Source organism: Mastigoproctus giganteus, chromosome 12 (genome assembly GCF_048544385.1).
Source record: "Mastigoproctus giganteus isolate SK-2022 chromosome 12, ASM4854438v1, whole genome shotgun sequence".
Taxonomy (NCBI): domain Eukaryota; kingdom Metazoa; phylum Arthropoda; class Arachnida; order Uropygi; family Thelyphonidae; genus Mastigoproctus; species Mastigoproctus giganteus.
This window is the reverse complement of record NC_143586.1, coordinates 59,515,527-59,532,886: the sequence shown is the minus strand read 5'-3', so window position 1 is coordinate 59,532,886 and position 17,360 is coordinate 59,515,527. Positions and strand designations below refer to the sequence as shown.

Below are 17,360 nucleotides of genomic sequence, written 5' to 3'. Positions count from 1 at the left end.
CCAATTTGTGTAGCAGTCTTCCATGTGCAACAGTATCAAAAGCCTTTCTAAGATCCAAGTATATAATATCAAAGTTATTCCCTGCATCCAGTTCTTTTGTGACTGCATCATAATATCCAATGAAGTTGGTCAGGCAAGACTTCCCCTTAACAAAACCATGCTGTGTCTGAGCTATAACTGAAGTCTTGTCTAAATGATCCTGCAGTGCTTCTTTAACCAGTGCCTCCATTAATTTTCCTGGAACAGAAGTTAAGCTCACAGGTCTATAATTACTTGTGTCAGCCTTTGATGCTCCTTTGTGAATTGGGGTCACATTGGCACATTTCCAGTCTATGGGTACCTCCCCTGAGTCCAAGGAAGCTCTCATAATTATGGCTAAGGGTTTGCTTACTTCCTTTGCTGCCTCCTTTAATATAACTGGATAGATCCCATCCACCCCGGGTGCCTTTCTTGTGTTTATCTTCAACAGTTTCTCCTCCACTTTACTCCCAGTTATTTCAAGATTCTGTAGCTTATTGCTTGAGTTGAATACACCTCTGGCATTCCCCTTGCTGAATAACTCCTCATGTGTGAATGTCGATGCAAAATATTCATTTAGTTTGTTAGCTACCTGAGCAGGATCATCAACAGTTGACCCATCAATATCAAGTGGACCAATCTGATTCATCCCCTTCCTTCTAGAGTTAACATAAGTAAAGAACTCTTTGCTGTTTTTCTTTGCATCCCTTGCCAAGGATTTCTCGTAATCTGCCTTTGCCTGCCTAACCTCCTTTGTAACTTGGTTGCATATCAACTTGTATCTATCATAGGCTTCTGTGTCATGTGTTAATTTGTAAGTATCCCATGCATTTTTCTTCTCTGCCATATGCCTCATTAGTTCATCTGACATCCATTTTGGCCTAAACTTTGAACAATATTTCTTAGTTGGTATGTAAAGCCTAGTAGCTTCCAAGATAAGTTCTTTGAATGCTTCCCATTTTGAATTTGCTGTTGGTAACATCATCAGTTGGTCCCACTGTATAGAATTTAAATACTGTCTCAGTCCATCGTAGTCGCCTTTACGGAAGCAATAACCCTTCCCTTTACCCCTAATGGTAGTTACCTCTTTGAGTAAATCCCACTTCAGCACACTGTGATCACTGCCACCTAGTGGTTCGTTTATCTCCAGATTCTTAATGCATGAAGAATCACTGCTGATAATCAAATCAAGAGTATTACTCCCTCTAGTTGCCTCCCGAACATGCTGATGTAGAAAACAATCATCCAATAAATCCACAAAAGCCCTGCTAGTGTGTGAGTAACCAGCCCCCAAATTCCAGTCAATATCTGGGAAATTAAAATCTCCCATTATAAGACTCTCTGATTTACTGGCCCACTCTATTTCCCTGTACATTATACTCATCAGAGTCATTAGGCCTATAGTATATAATAATAAGTTTCTTATTATACTCATCAGAGTCATTAGGCCTATAGCACACTCCTACTCTCAATTTTGATCTCCCAATGCTTATGTCACACCAAACTGACTCAACGCTGCACTGTCCGGCGATGTGGACTGGCTTCACTTCCTTGGTTTTTATGTGTTTCTTAACTAATAGCATAACCCCTCCCCCCCTTCCTATCCTGTCTATCCTTTCTGTAGACGTTGTACTCCCCAAATTGCAGTTCTGCATCCCTTATATCTGTGTGACACCACGTCTCTGATATCCCAACAATATCTGCCTTTGATGTTTTGATCAATACCTCAAATTCATCAAAAAAAATTTATTTACTAAACTCCTAGCATTGGTGTACACACAAGTATACCTGCACCTGTTTCTATTCTTAGCTACCCTAACACAACCCATGTGTTTACTTGTACCGCAATGGCTCCCAGCAGTCTCTGAAATACCATGCATCTTGTTTTCCAGGCTTCTGCTCATTCAAATAGAAGCAGTGCAAGAATGGAAGAATGGAATTATCTTGGAAGCTACTAGGCTTTACATACCAACTAAGAAATATTGTTCAAGGTTTAGGCCAAAATGGATGTCAGATGAACTAATGAGGCATATGGCAGAGAAGAAAAATGCATGGGGTACTTACAAATTAACACATGACACAGAAGCCTATGATAGATACAAGTTGATATGCAACCAAGTTACAAAGGAGGTTAGGCAGGCGAAGGCAGATTACGAGAAATCCTTGGCAAGGGATGCAAAGAAAAACAGCAAAGAGTTCTTTACTTATGTAAACTCTAGAAGGAAGGGGATGAATCAGATTGGTCCACTTGATATTGATGGGTCAACTGTTGATGATCCTTCTCAGGTAGCTAACAAACTAAATAAATATTTTTCATCGACATTCACACATGAGGAGTTATTCAGCAAGGGGAATGCCAGAGGTGTATTCAACTCTAGCAGTAAGCTACAGAATCTTGAAATAACTGGGAGTAAAGTGGAGGAGAAACTGTTGAAGATAAACACAAGAAAGGCACCCGGGGTGGATCGGATCTATCCAGTTATATTAAAGGAGGCAGCAAAGGAAGTAAGCAAACCCTTAGCCAAACTTATGAGAGCTTCCTTGGACTCAGGGGAGGTACCCATAGACTGGAAATGTGCTAATCTGACCCCAATTCACAAAGGAGGATCAAAGGCTGACACAAGTAATTATAGACCTGTGAGCTTAACTTCTGTTCCAGGAAAATTAATGGAGGCACTGGTTAAAGAAGCACTGTAGGATCATTTAGACAAGACTTCAGTTATAGCTCAGACACACCATGGTTTTGTTAAGGGGAAGTCTTGCCTGATCAACTTGATTGGATACTATGATGCAGTCAGAAAAGAACTGGATGCAGGGAATAACTTTGATATTATATACTTGGATCTTAGAAAGGCTTTTGATACTGTTGCACATGGAAGACTGCTACACAAATTGGAGCAGTGTGACATTGGAGGCAAATTGCTGCTATGGATAAAGGGGTGGTTGAGGGGGAGAAGACAGAGAGTGGTAATCAATGGACACTGCTCATCGTGGACTAATGTTATTAGTGGAGGCCCTCAGGGCTCAGTGTTGGGTCCATTATTGTTTTCTGTATTTATAAATGATATTGATGATGGTATATCAAGCTTAATGTCCAAGTTTGCAGATGATACAAAGGTTGGCAGGGTTGTCAAGGACACTACTGACACTATGCTGCTGCAACAGGATCTGGAAAGGTTGAGCAGATGGGCTGAGAGGCAAATGAAGTTTAACATTGACAAATGTAAAGTACTACACATGGGAAACAGCAACCCCAGAGCAACTATCAACTCTGTGGTACTACACTGACAATGGTAGAGAATGAAAGGGACTTGGGGGTGGTTGTGCAGGTAGATATGAAGTTCTCTGAACAGTGCAGACGGGCTGCAAGAGTAGCTCATGGAGTATTGTCAATGATATACAGGAATTTTTCCAGCAGGGATAAGGAGGTGATTATTCCATTGTATAAGGCAATGGTCAGGCCACACCTAGAGTACTGTATACAGGTCTGGAGGCCTCATTTCAAGAAGGATGTAGAGCTGCTGGAACGAGTACAGAGAAGGGCAACAAGATTAGTGAATGGAACAAAGGGGTGCTCTTACGAAGAAAGGCTTAAGTTTTGCAAATTACAGTGTCTGGAGACTAGGCACCAGCGAGGTGATCTGATAGAGGTGTATAAAGCCTTGAATGGTTTAAGCATGCTCAATGCTGATGGGATTCTTCCTCTAGCTCAGAAAAATCACCTGAGAGGGCATAAATTCAAATTGAGGAAAGACAGATGTAGGATAGACGTGCAGAAATTTGCCTTTAGCCAGCAAGTGGTTGGTTGGTTGGTTGGTTGGTTGGTGGAACAGATTTCCATCCCTTGTGGTGGAGGTTGATAGCCTCTTGATAAACTTCTGGCATCTGCCCCCCTAAAAATTCTTCATGTGTGAATGTAGATGCAAAATACTTATTCAATTTGTCAGCAATCTGAGCAATTATCAACAGTTAACCCATTGACATCAAGCAGCCAATATGATTCAGTCACTTCCTTATACCATTAATATAAGCATAGAAGTCTTTGTGCCGACCGGGCTAGCCGAGTGGGTAAAGTACCTACCCGGCAACCCAAAGGTCGCGGGTTCGATTCCCGCCTCGGGCTTGGATCAAAGTACTGCAAAAACCTTGGGAGGTGCAATATGGCCACAGAAGCCGATGCGCCAACAACTACCAAATCAAAAAAAAAAGAAAGAAGTCTTTTCTGCTTTTCTTTGCATTTTTGCCAGAGACTTCGTGTAATCTGCCTTAGCTTGCCTAACTTCCTTTGTGAATTGATTGCAGACTAATTTATTTATACCATAGGCATCTTTATCACTTGATAATTTATATGCATTCCATGTACTTTTCTTCTTTTCTGCTGGTCTCATTAGTTCATGTGACATTTAGGTCTAAGCCTTGATAGTATTTCTTTGTTGGTGCAAAAAGCCTAGTAGCTTCTTTCATTACTTCCCCAAATGCCTCCCATTTGAAATTTGCGTTTAGTAACATCATCAGTTGGTCTCGCTGCATAGAATTTAAAAACTGTCAGAGACCACTGTAATCACCTTTACAAAAGCAGAGACCTTTCCCTTTACACTTGGCAGTAGTTATGGCTTTAATTATATTCCACATTATCTGCAAAAACCTTGCTAGTGTGTGTGACTAACCTACAAATTCCAGTCAACATCTGGAAAATTAAAATCCCTCATTATAAGATATTTTGATTTACTTGCCCACTCTATTTCGTTGTACAACTGTTTGGTATACTCATGACAGTTATTAGGCCTATAACAGATTCCTGCTCTCAATTTTGATTTCCCAGTGCCTTTATCACACCAAACTGATTCAACATTTCACTGGTCTCCCATGTCGATTGGATGCACTGCCTTAGATTTAATATGCTTCTTAAGTAAGAACATAACCTTCCCTGTCCTTTCTGTATACATTGTACTCCCATATTCAAATTCAGTATTGCTTAGGTCTGGGTGACACCATGTTTCCACTATCTGTACTATGGCTGCATTTGATGACTTAATCAGTACTTTAATTTCATCAAATTTATTTATAAGGTTCCTATCATTAGTGTATATGCAAGTATACATGCATCTGTTCTTACTCTCAGTTACCCTAACACAACCCATGTATTTACTTATTCCATGATGAACCACAGCAGGGCCTGAAATTCCCAACTCCTTATTTTCTAGGCTGATGCATGTTCCAATAGAAGCAGTGCAAGAATCACTTTCACCTCTGCTTGTGGCTGTAGTTAATCTATTAGTCTGTGTGTCACTGCAAGCTGGCAGTTTTCTGACCCACCTATCACTGCCTCAAAAAGCATCAGCAAATATACTTGCACACTATCCATTTGTGTATATCCAATTTCTGTAAAAACAGTCTCTCCTGTTACCAAGCACAGACCAAGTTGTGAAAATCTTTCCCACAAGCCTTGCACATTTATCTCCAGTACTGAATTGATTGACAAGGCTCTCGATATGTACTTGTCCCAATCATATCTGGTCAGTATTGTGAACACTTTCAAATACAATTCTAATTCATGATGTTTTTTACCAATATTGCCCCATATTTGTTAAGTCCTCAGGTCTTGTACTCGTAATATCATTAGTGGCAACATGTACTACAGTATCACATTTTGTGCTCTTAAAAGATATCTGTTCTACAATTTCATCGACTTTACCTCTGCAGACATACCCTGGTCCTATTACACCTCTCCTTCTTGCACAATATATTTCCCATATCCCTGACAATAGATTTACCAACAATAGCTATCTACTCTGGGACCAATGCATTCTGTCTTGGAGATCGTTGCTGTGTTGCATGATTTCCAAATGTGAGCGCTGGCCTTGAGTTGCACTGAGAGCTTGATGAGCCCTCATTTTAATTCCTTTGAGGGTATCTGCCTTACTCTTCAAACTCATAAACGCCCATCAGATCGCTGAGTTGGCGCCTAATTTGTTTACAGTCTGCACCGAACACACAGAGACATCCCTCTTGGCTGTATCATGTCCTGTTTTAGAAAAAGGCCTGCAAACATTGCACAAGTTGCACATTTTGTTAGGATGTAGTTCATAGGGAACATGTTTATTCCCTATGAACTACATTTGGTCTCAACACATTCATTACATCCCCCCCCTCCCAAAACTTAACATTTCAAAAAATTTACATTACATTCTCTCTAATCTTGCAAGTGCAAAATTAGAGAGAGAAATCAACAAACATTTCTTTGTTACTGTATTGTTGCAAATTGTTCATACAATCTCTTGCTAAACAATATACAATTCTATGTGAAAAAAAAAATTCACACAATGCTCCTGCTCTACCTGACACAGTAATATATCCAGGAGGTGCAATCATTTCCTCCCACAGTCTGAGAAATCAGGGAAGAATACTGTTTCAAATAAAATTTTCTGATCTTGAGGCAAAGAATATTTTATTTCTTTGCAATACATATTATTAATAAAATTTTAAATGCATAAAAATACATTGGTTGTTTTTAAATCGTTCACATATAAAATGTTCTGATGACTGAAGAACCCTGTGAGGTTCTTCAGTTATCAGAACATATAAAATCTTCTGTTATGTTTAGAATTTTCTTTCACCTGGGAACACTGAAGTTCTGTACATAACTGTTTATAACAAATATTCTTATTATTTTGAAGGGTGTTAAAAATATTTTTGAGCAGGAGGGAGGACAGGAACTGAGTGACAGACAAACATAGTGCTTTAAATTTTAATTGAGTGTGCTATCAGTTAAGTAAAGGAATGGGGATTACATTTCAATGTAGGTGTTTAAATAGTTTAAAAAAATTGCTTCACTACATTGTTTTTCAGCCTTGTTTTGAAGGGGATGCTGTGTTCCTTTTGTTCACAATGACAGAATTGTCTGTTGTTCATTTTGGAAATATTGTTATCCACAAGTCCTTCAGGTTACTAATATCATTTTTAATTGAATATCACCACCAAGGAGGCAAATTGGTTATTTGTTAAAAACTGACAGTACTGTAATTACAGTTGTTTTGGTTCTTGTTGGACCTTTATCAGATAGTGGATGACCCATTAGCAAATACATGTTGAAACTGTGAATGTGTTGAATCTAAATAAACACTAAGTGATGTGCTGATGAAAACTCTGAAAAGTTATGTAAATGTCAAACCCCTAGTAGTAAGCTACATGGACCCATTACAGTATTTAAGTAAAGAAACAGCTATCAAATCCACGTGTGTACTGTTCGAAAATTGTCGTCATTGTTACACGATACAAAATATCTCAAACTAGATAGCATAAGCTATCTTATACATACATACTACATACATAATATTGTCAATTAATCAGATAATTAATCTTGTTGAACTTCATTGTCAATTAAATTGTACTTTTAACTATACATATAACGACTTAGGTTACGTAACATAAATAATTATTAAAAAATAAATAATTAATACTTAACTTGATACGGAAGTTATATAAAGGGATTTCATAGATAACACTCAGTACTGAAACATAAATATAGCGTTATAACTGTGTTGGGATACAAGTTTAGGGTTTTAATTTTGTACTGAAATTGAAATTTTATTAAAATTAAATCGAAATCATGACTCAGACCAGAGCAGCAAAGCAAAAGGCTCAAGCTAATGGGAGTGCTGTGGCTCAGGGGAGAACTGAGGGGGGCAGTTGCCCTCTGAATCACTGCCTATTAAAATGCACTACTTGCTTGATGTTTGTGGAGCAGATTGGTACAGGACATGATACTGCCATGGGGGATTTCTTTGTGTGTGCGCAATGCAAGGAGCGCAAGGAAATCAGGCGACAACTCAGCGTTGTTATGGGCCTATATGAGAGCTTGAAGGACAGGGTGAATGCCCTCGAAGGATTAAAAGTGAGGGCCCCATCAAGCTCTCAGCTGCCCACACCAATGCCAGAGCTTGCACTTGGTCATCACGCAACACAGCGGCAGCCCCCAAGGCAGAATGCGCTGGTCCCAAAGGAACTAGTAGTTGTTGGTGACTCTATTGTCAGGGAAACAGGAAGCACGCTTTGTAAAAAGGATAGGTGGAACAGGACCAGGGTATGTCTGCCAACGGCAAAGGTTGATGACGTAGAGCGGATATCATCTTTTAAGGGCACAAAAGGTGATATAGTTGTACACGTTGGCACTAATGATATTAAGAGTAGGAGACCGGCGGAATTACTTAACAAGTACATGTCACTGTTGAAAAAAAGCCGTGAATTAGGGTTGAATTTGAAAGTGTCTGCAGTTCTGCCCAGACACGATAGGAGGGAGTATATAATGAGAGCCCTGTTGATCAATTCAGCCCTGGAAAGATTGTGCAAGGCTCAAGGGATGGAATTTTTTTCAGCCTGGTCTGTACTTGTTAACAGGAGAGACTGTTTCTACAGGGATGGGATACACTTGAATAGAAAGGGTGCAAGAATGTTTGCTGATGCTATCGAGGCAGTGTTAGGTGGGTTGGAAAACTGCTAGATTGGGGGGATACAAAGACTAATAGATTAACAGTAGCACAGGTGAAAGTGATTCTTGCACTGGCAGAGGTGAAAGTGATTCTTGCATTGCTTCTATTGGAATGAGCCGGAGCCTGGAAAATAAGATGCAGGATATTTCAGAGACTGCTGGGAATCATTGCGGTACAAGTAAACACATGGGTTGTGTTAGGGTAGCTAAGAAAAAGAACAGGTGCATGTATACTTGCGTGTACACCAATGCTAGGAGTTTAGTAAATAAATTTGATGAATTTGAGGTATTGCTCAAAACATCAAAGGCAGATATTGTGGGGATTTCAGAGATGTGGTGTCACACAGATATAAGGAATGCAGAACTGGAATTTGGGGAGTACAATGTCTACAGAAAGGATAGGAAGGGAGGAGGGGTTATGCTATTAGTTAAGAAATACATAAAATCCAAGGAAGTGAAGCCAGTCGACATTGCTGGACAATGCAGTGTCGAGTCAGTTTGGTGTGACATAAGCATTGGGAGATCAAAATTGAGAGTAGGAGTGTGCTATAGGCCTAATGACTCTGATGAGTATAATAAGAAACTGTACAGGGAAATAGAGTGGGCCAGTAAATCAGAGAGTCTTATAATGGGGGATTTTAATTTCTTAGATATTGACTGGAATTTGGGGGCTGGTCACTCACACACTAGCAAGGCTTTTGTGGATTTATTGGATGATTGTTTTCTACATCAGCATGTTCGGGAGGCAAATAGAGGGAGTAATACTCCTGATTTGATTATCAGTAGTGATTCTTCATGCATTAAGAATCTGCAGATAAATGAACCACTAGGTGGCAGTGATCACAGTGTGCTGAAGTGGGATTTACTCAAAGAGGTAACTACCATTAGGGATAAAGGGAAGGGTTGTTGCTTTCTTAAAGGCGACTACGATGGACTGAGACAGTATTTAAATTCTATACGGTGGGACCAACTGATGATGTTACCAACAGCAAATTTAAAATGGGAAGCATTCAAAGAACTTATCTTGGAAGCTACTAGGCTTTACATACCAACTAAGAAATATTGTTCAAGGTTTAGCCCTAAGTGGATGTCACATGAACTAATGAGACATATGGCAGAGAAGAAAAATGCATGGGATACATACAAATTAACACGTGACACAGAAGCCTATGATAGATACAAGTTGATCTGTAACCAAGTTACAAAGGAGGTTAGGCAGGCGAAGGCAGATTATGAGAAACTTTGGCAAGGGATGCAAAGAAAAACAGCAAAGAGTTCTTTACCTATGTAAATTCTAGAAGGAAGGGGATGAATCAGATTGGACAATTGATATTGATGGGTCAACTGTTGATGATCCTGCTCAGGTAGCTAACAAACTAAATGAATATTTTGCATCGACATTCACACATGAGGAGTTATTCAGCGAGGGGAATGCCAGAGGTGTATTCAACTCTAGCAGTAAGCTACAGAATCTTGAAATAACTGGGAGTAAAGTGGAGGAGAAACTGTTGAAGATAAACACAAGAAAGGCACCCGGGGTGGATGGGATATTAAAGGAAGTAAGCAAACCCTTAGCCATAATTATGAGAGCTTCCTTGGACTCAGGGGAAGTACCCATGGACTGTAGATGTGTAAATGTGACCCCAATTCACAAAGCAGAATCAAAGGGTGACACAAGTAATTATAGACCTGTAGTTTAACTTCTGTTCCCGGAAAAATTAATGGAGGCACTGGTTAAAGAAGCACTGCAGGATCATCTAGACAAGACTTCAATTATAGCTCGGACACAGCATGCTTTTAAGGGGAAATCTTGCCTGACCAGTTTGATTGGATACTATGATGTAGTCACTAAAGAACTGGATGCAGGGAATAACTTTTATATTATATACTTGGATCTTAGAAAGGCTTTTGATACTGTTGCACATGGAAGACTGCTGCACAAATTGGAGCAGTGTGGCATTGGAGCAAATGGTTGCTATGGATAAAGAGATGGTTGAGTGGGAGAAGACAGAGTGGTAATCAATGGACACTGCTCATGTTGGAGTAATGTTATTAGTGGAGTCCCTCAGAGTTCAGTGTTGAGTCCACTGTTGGTTTCTGTATTTATAAATGATATTGATGATGGTATATCAAGCTAAATGTCCAAGTTTGCAGATGGTACGAAGGTTGGCAGGGTTGTTAAGGTCACTAATGACAGTATGCTGCTGCAACAGGATCTAGAAAAGTTTAGCAGATGGGCTGAGAGGTGGCAAATGAAGTTTAACATTGACAAATGTAAAGTACTACATATGGCAAACAGCAACCCCAGAGCAACGTATCAACTCTGTGGTACTACACTGACAGTGGTAGAGAATGATAGGGACCTGGGGGTGGTTGTTCAGGCAGATATGAAGTTCTCTAAGCAGTGCAGACGGGCGGCAAGAGTAGCTCATGGTGTATTGTCAATGATATATAGGAATTTTTCTAGCAGGGATAAGGAGGTGATTATTCCCTTGTATAAGGCAATGGTCAGGCCACACCTAGAGTACTGTATACAGGTCTGGAGGCCTCATTTCAAGAAGGATGTAGAGATGCTGGAACGAGTACAGAGAAGGGCAACAAGATTAGTGAATGGAACAAAGGGGTGCTCTTACGAAGAAAGGCTTAAGTTTTGCATATTACAGTGTCTGTAGACTAGGCACCAGCGAGGTGATCTGATAGAGGTGTATAAAGCCTTGAATGGTTTGAGCATGCTCAGTGCTGATGGGATTCTTCCTCTTGCTCAGAATAATCACCTGAGAGGGCATAAATTCAAATTGAGGAATGACAGATATATGATAGACGTGAGGAAATTTGCCTTTAGCCAGTGGGTGGTTGGTTGGTGGAACAGACTTCCATCCCTTGTGGAAGTTGATAGCCTAAATAAGTTTAAGGCTCAGCTGGACAGGTATTTCGAACGAACAGAGGGGTGAAGTGGAAGTGGTTTTTTTTTTTTTTTTTTTGGCTGATGCTGCATTAGCTTGCTTTCTTGCATCAAATGCCTCTACTAATGCTAATGCTAATATTTTAATGTAAGTGTTGAAATAGTTTAATTAAAAATATTAGCATTAGCATTAGTAGAGGCATATGATCCAAGAAAGCAAACTTATTCAGCATCAGCCCAAAAAAAAAAAAAAAAAACACACACACACACCACTCCCATTTTATCCCTCCGTTCGTTCGAAATACCTGTCCAGTTGAGCTTTAAATTTGTTTAGGCTATCAACTTCAACAACAAGTGATGGAAGTCGGTTCCACCAACCAACCACCCGCTGGCCAAAGGCAAATTTCCGCACATCTATCCGACATCCGTCCTTTCTCAATTTGAATTTATGCCCTCTGAGGTGATTATTCTGAGCAAGATGAAGAATCCCATTGGCATTGAGCATGCTCAAACCATTCAAGGCTTTATACACCTCAATCAAATCACCTCGCTGGTGCCTAGTCTCCAGACACTATAATTTGCAAAACTTAAGCCTTTCTTCATAAGAGCACCCCTTTGTTCCATTCACCAATCTTGTTGCCCTTCTCTGTACTCGTTCCAGCATCCCTACATCCTTCTTGAAATGAGGCCTCCAGACCTGTATACAGTACTCTAGGTGCGACCTGACCATTGCCTTATACAAGGGAATAATCACCTCCTTATCCCTGCTAGGAAAATTCCTATATATCATTGACAATACACCATGAGCAACTCTTGCAGCCCGTCTGCACTGTTCAGAAAACTTCATATCTGCCTGCACAACCACCCCCAGGTCCCTTTCATTCTCTACCACTGTCAGTGTAGTACCACAGAGTTGATACGTTGCTCTGGGATTGTTGTTTCCCATATGTAGTACTTTAAATTTGTCAATGTTAAACTTTATTTGCCACCTCTCTACCCATCTGCTCAAGCTTTCCAGATCCTGTTGCAGTAGCATAGTGTCAGTAGTGTCCTTGACAACCCTGCCAACCTTCGTATCGTCTGCAAACTTGGACATTAAGCTTGATATACCATCATCAATATCATTTATAAATACAGAAAACAATAATGGTCCCAATACCGAACCCTGAGGGACTCCACTAATAACATTAGTCCACGAAGAGCAGTGTCCATTGATTACCACTCTCTGTCTTCTGCCACTCAACCATCCCCTTATCCATTGCAGCAATTTGCCTCCAATGCCACACTGCTGCAATTTGTGCAGCAGTCTTCCATGTGCAACAGTATCAAAAGCCTTTCTAAGATCCAAATATACAGGGTGTTTCAGTTAAACGTTTCAGAACTTCTAAGAGGGGTAGGGTACATCCTGACAACTCGAAATCATATAGCAATGTGGGGTCGGAAATGCTTTCCTGAAGCGGTGTTGTACACAGAAGCACCATAAAGAAAAGAGACCGTAAGTGAGAAATCGTTTTAATAATACATGAAAAGAAGCAAAAGGTACATGGATTAAAGTAAGTGTTCGAAGTTTCTTCCACCGGCTACAATGCACGCCTCACATCTCCGACGCATGGACATCCGAACATTCTGGAATACTCCAGGCGAATTTCGAATTTCTTCGGCAGCTACTGCGATTCTTGCAACCAGCTCCTCAGCATTGTCAACAGGGGTGTCATAAACTAGCGATTTCATATGACCCCAGAAATAAAAATCAAGACATGATAGGTCGGTTGACCGAGCAGGCCAACGCACGGGACCACCCCGTCCGATCCACTGTTGACCAAATGTGACATCCAGGTAGTTACGAACATCTCCGCTATAATGGGCAGGGGCTCCATCGTGTTGGAACCACATTGTCTGTTGCGTCGATGCAAAAAAAATGTGCTACAAATCCCCTTTTTCCTGCTGAAGTGTTGTTTTCCGATGAGGCATCCTTCACAAGGGAAGGAATTTTCAACACGCATAATGACCATATCTGGGCGGTCGAGAACCTGCATGCAATACGACGTCGTGCAGCACAGATTCGATTTTCGGGCAATGTATGGGCCGGTATTATGGGAGATCACCTCATCGGACCTTACCTGTTACCGTGTCGTCTAACCGGACCTATCTACTCGATCTTTCTGCAGCAAGTATTGCCACAACTTTTGAGAGATGAACAGATTTCTGCATCGACGCAACAGACAATGTGGTTCCAACACGATGGAGCTCCTGCCCATTAGAGCGGAGATGTTCGTAACTACCTGGATGTCACATTTGGTCAACATTGGATTGGACGTGGTGGTCCCGTGCGTTGGCCTGCTCGGTCACCCGACCTATCATGTCTTGATTTTTATTTCTGGGGTCATATGAAATCGCTAGTTTATGACACCCCTGTTGACAATGCTGAGGAGCTGGTTGCAAGAATCGTAGTAGCTGCCGAAGAAATTCGAAATTCGCCTGGAGTATTCCAGAATGTTCGGATGTCCATGCGTCGGAGATGTGAGGCGTGCATTGTAGCCCGTGGAAGAAACTTCGAACACTTACTTTAATCCATGTACCTTTTGCTTCTTTTCATGTATTATTAAAACGATTTCTCACTTACGGTCTCTTTTCTTTATGGTGCTTCTGTGTACAACACCGCTTCAGGAAAGCATTTCCGACCCCACATTGCTATATGATTTCGAGTTGTCAGGATGTACCCTACCCCTCTTAGAAGTTCTGAAACGTTTAACTGAAACACCCTGTATAATATCAAAGTTATTCCCTGCATCCAGTTCTTTTGTGACTACATCATAGTATCCAATCAAATTGGTCAGGCAAGACCTGCCCTTAACAAAACCATGCTGCGTCTGAGCCATAACTGAATTCTTGTCTAGATGATCCTGCAGTGCTTCTTTAACCAGTGCCTCCATTAATTTACCTGGAACAGAAGTTAAACTAACAGGTCTATAATTACTTGTGTCAGCCTTTGATCCTCCTTTGTGAATTGGGGTTACATTTGCACATCTCCAGTCCTAGGGTACCTCCTCTGAGTCCAAAGAAGCTCTCATAATTATGGCTAGGGGTTTGCTTACTTCCTTTGCTGCCTCCTTTAATGTAACTGGATAGATCCCATCCACCCCAGGTGCCTTTTTTATGTTTATCCTCAACAATCTCTCCTCCACTTTCCTCTCAGTTATTACAAAATCATCCAGCTCACTGCCAATGTTTACTTTACCTACATCATTCTCCTTCCTGAATAACACCTCATGCGTGAATGTAGATGCAAAATACTTGTTTAGATTGTTAGCCACCTGAGCAGGATCCTCAACTGTTGAACCCTCAACATCCAGTGGACCAATCTGATTCATCCCTTTCCTTCTTGAGTTTAAATATGTAAAGAACTCTTTTCTGTTTTTCTTTGCATCCTTTGCCAAGGATTTTTCGTAGTCTGCCTTTGCCTGCCTAATCTCCTTTGTGACTTGGTTACAGACCAACTTATATCTATCATAAGCTTCCATGTCACCCATTAATTTGTATGTATCCCATGCATTTTTCTTCTCTGCCAAATGTCTCATTAGTTCATCTGACAACCATTTAGGCCTAAACCTTGAACAATATTTCTTAGTTGGTATGTAAAGCCTGGTAGCTTCATTGTGTTATATTCATTGGGCTTTATTGTGTTATATTTTTCTGTCTTGTTCCCTCCATTGACAGTGATAGGCTTGGGCTTATTGCTCACCTTAGAAACAACATTACTTATAAGTTTACCTCAAATTACTAATACCATTTTTAATTGAATAATAACATCAAGCAAGTAAATCCATTCTTTGTTAAAAACTTGGAGCACCACTATTAAAATTTTTTTTGATTTTGCTGGGTTCTCATTAAATGTGCATCATTGATAACAATGTTGTTTTTTTTTTGAAGTGGGCAATAAGCTTAAGCCTCTTGCTGTCAATGGATGGAACATAACTTCTCCATAATGGTAAGACAGCATACATCAACCAGATTTCCCAAAATTTAAATTGTAAGAAAATTTACAATATAATTTTGTCCCTAAAATTTTATGTCATGTTTTTTGCAAAATACTCTCCCCCACCTCCATTAAGCTGGGTTAAGTATAATTATATTTAAGTTTTTTTGAATTGTATAAGATCTATAGATGTATATATTTTTAACCGTAATTTTTTTTTTTTTTTTTTAATCTTTTAGATAATTGATGGATCTACCCTTGTTGTAGATTATCAAAATGACGTTTTGCCAACTTGTAATTGGTCCACCAGGATCAGGTAAGACAACCTATTGCAAAGCTATGAGTGAGTTCTTGAGCAAGTTAGGAAGGAAAGTAGCTATTATAAATATAGATTCAGCTAATGATGCACTTCCTTATACTTCAGCTGTAGATATTTCAGAGTTAATTACTCTAAGAGATGTTATGGAACATCTACATTTAGGACCTAATGGAGGAATTGTGTATTGTATGGAGTACTTGGAAGCTAATGTGAAGTGGTTAGAAGAAAAAATTGCAGGACTTTCTGATTATTATCTTTTATTTGATTGCCCTGGACAAGTTGAACTTTATACTCACCATAATTCAGTAAAGAATATTGTAGAATATTTGCAGAAGATTGGACTTCATATGGTTGCAGTTCACCTTGTTGATTCCTACTATTGTAGTGATCCATCAAAATTTGTCTCAGCATTATTATCTTCATTAACTGCCATGCTTAGAGTGGAATTGCCACATATTAATATTTTATCTAAAGGAGACATTATTGAAAAGTTTGGAAAATTGAAATTTAATATTGATTTTTATGCAGATGTACTTGATTTGAATTATCTTTTCAGTGATTATCTAGATGATCCATTCACCAAAAAATTCAGGAAGCTAAATGAAGCTATTATTGGTGTGATTGAAGATTACAGCCTTGTGTCATTTGTACCTCTAAATATTCACAACAAAGATAGTATGCAGGCTGTAATTTCAGTTGTAGATAAAGCCAGTGGTTACATATTTTGCAAGGAAGAAAGAAACATTCAGTCAATGTTGTCATGTGCAATGGGAGCTGACTTTGAATATTATAAAACTGCAGATATCAGAGAAAAATACATGGATGTCACTGACAGTAATTAACTGATTATATTGAGGTGATTGGTATTTGTGCAATGTTAATATCTGTAACTTAAATTAAAACTTTTAAGTCATTTGTTTATTAATTTATTATTAATATTATCAGTGATATAAGAAAGGAAAACCTACTCTGTGTAACTCATATTACTTTTATTCATTGCTTTTATCTATTCCATCTAGGTATTGAAATTCTTAGAAGAAATAGATAAAAGAATTCTTAAACAAAATTATTTGGAGGTGAAAAAATTTATATAAGCTTCTATCTTCCACAGTACTTTGTGGGACTTTGTTCTGATAACCAGGTTGCTTTTTGCCTAAAGGAAGTTTTGTCACATCAAATTCTACAGTTATTTTTTCTTAATTTATATCTCTATAGCAGTGTTTAGTGCACCCTTTTAATGTCGTAAATGTCTCATTCAAATCTTATTTGTATCAATAACTTGAATTGTTACTATCATTGTGCCCTTCCCAACAGATCCACATTTTTCTGAAATTGGGTTTCAAGTCATCTCTTTATCTAATATGGCCTAGCTATTGTTTTATACAATGGAACTTTCTCTGCTTGCTGAATTCCTGTCATTAATAGTCTGTCATTAATAGAATCCCATAAGTAGTTCTGGCAGCCTATTTGCATGTTTCAACATACTGTGCAAGTGCTTATAATCCTTTTTCTTTATCAACTTCCTTAAATATGTTGTTTCCTAAGTAATGTGTTGTCCTAAGATTACTACCATGCAAATGTAAGACCATGCATTTACCTATACTGTGTGTTACCTATCAATTTTCAAACCCATCTGAATAATTTATCCAGATCTAGT

The 17,360-nt window shown here is 39.3% G+C and overlaps 1 protein-coding gene across 1 annotated transcript in view; it reads left to right on the top strand.

The window, feature by feature from the left end:
- Positions 1-16,624, top strand: part of LOC150077094 (GPN-loop GTPase 2) — a 28,062-nt gene extending 11,438 nt beyond the window's left edge. The window contains exon 2 of the mRNA XM_090386174.1: positions 15,624-16,624. Coding sequence (XP_090242300.1) covers positions 15,661-16,545 — 885 coding nt within the window. The 5' untranslated portion in view covers positions 15,624-15,660 and the 3' untranslated portion in view covers positions 16,546-16,624. The remainder of the gene's footprint in view (positions 1-15,623) is intronic.
- The last annotated feature ends 736 nt before the right edge of the window (positions 16,625-17,360 follow it).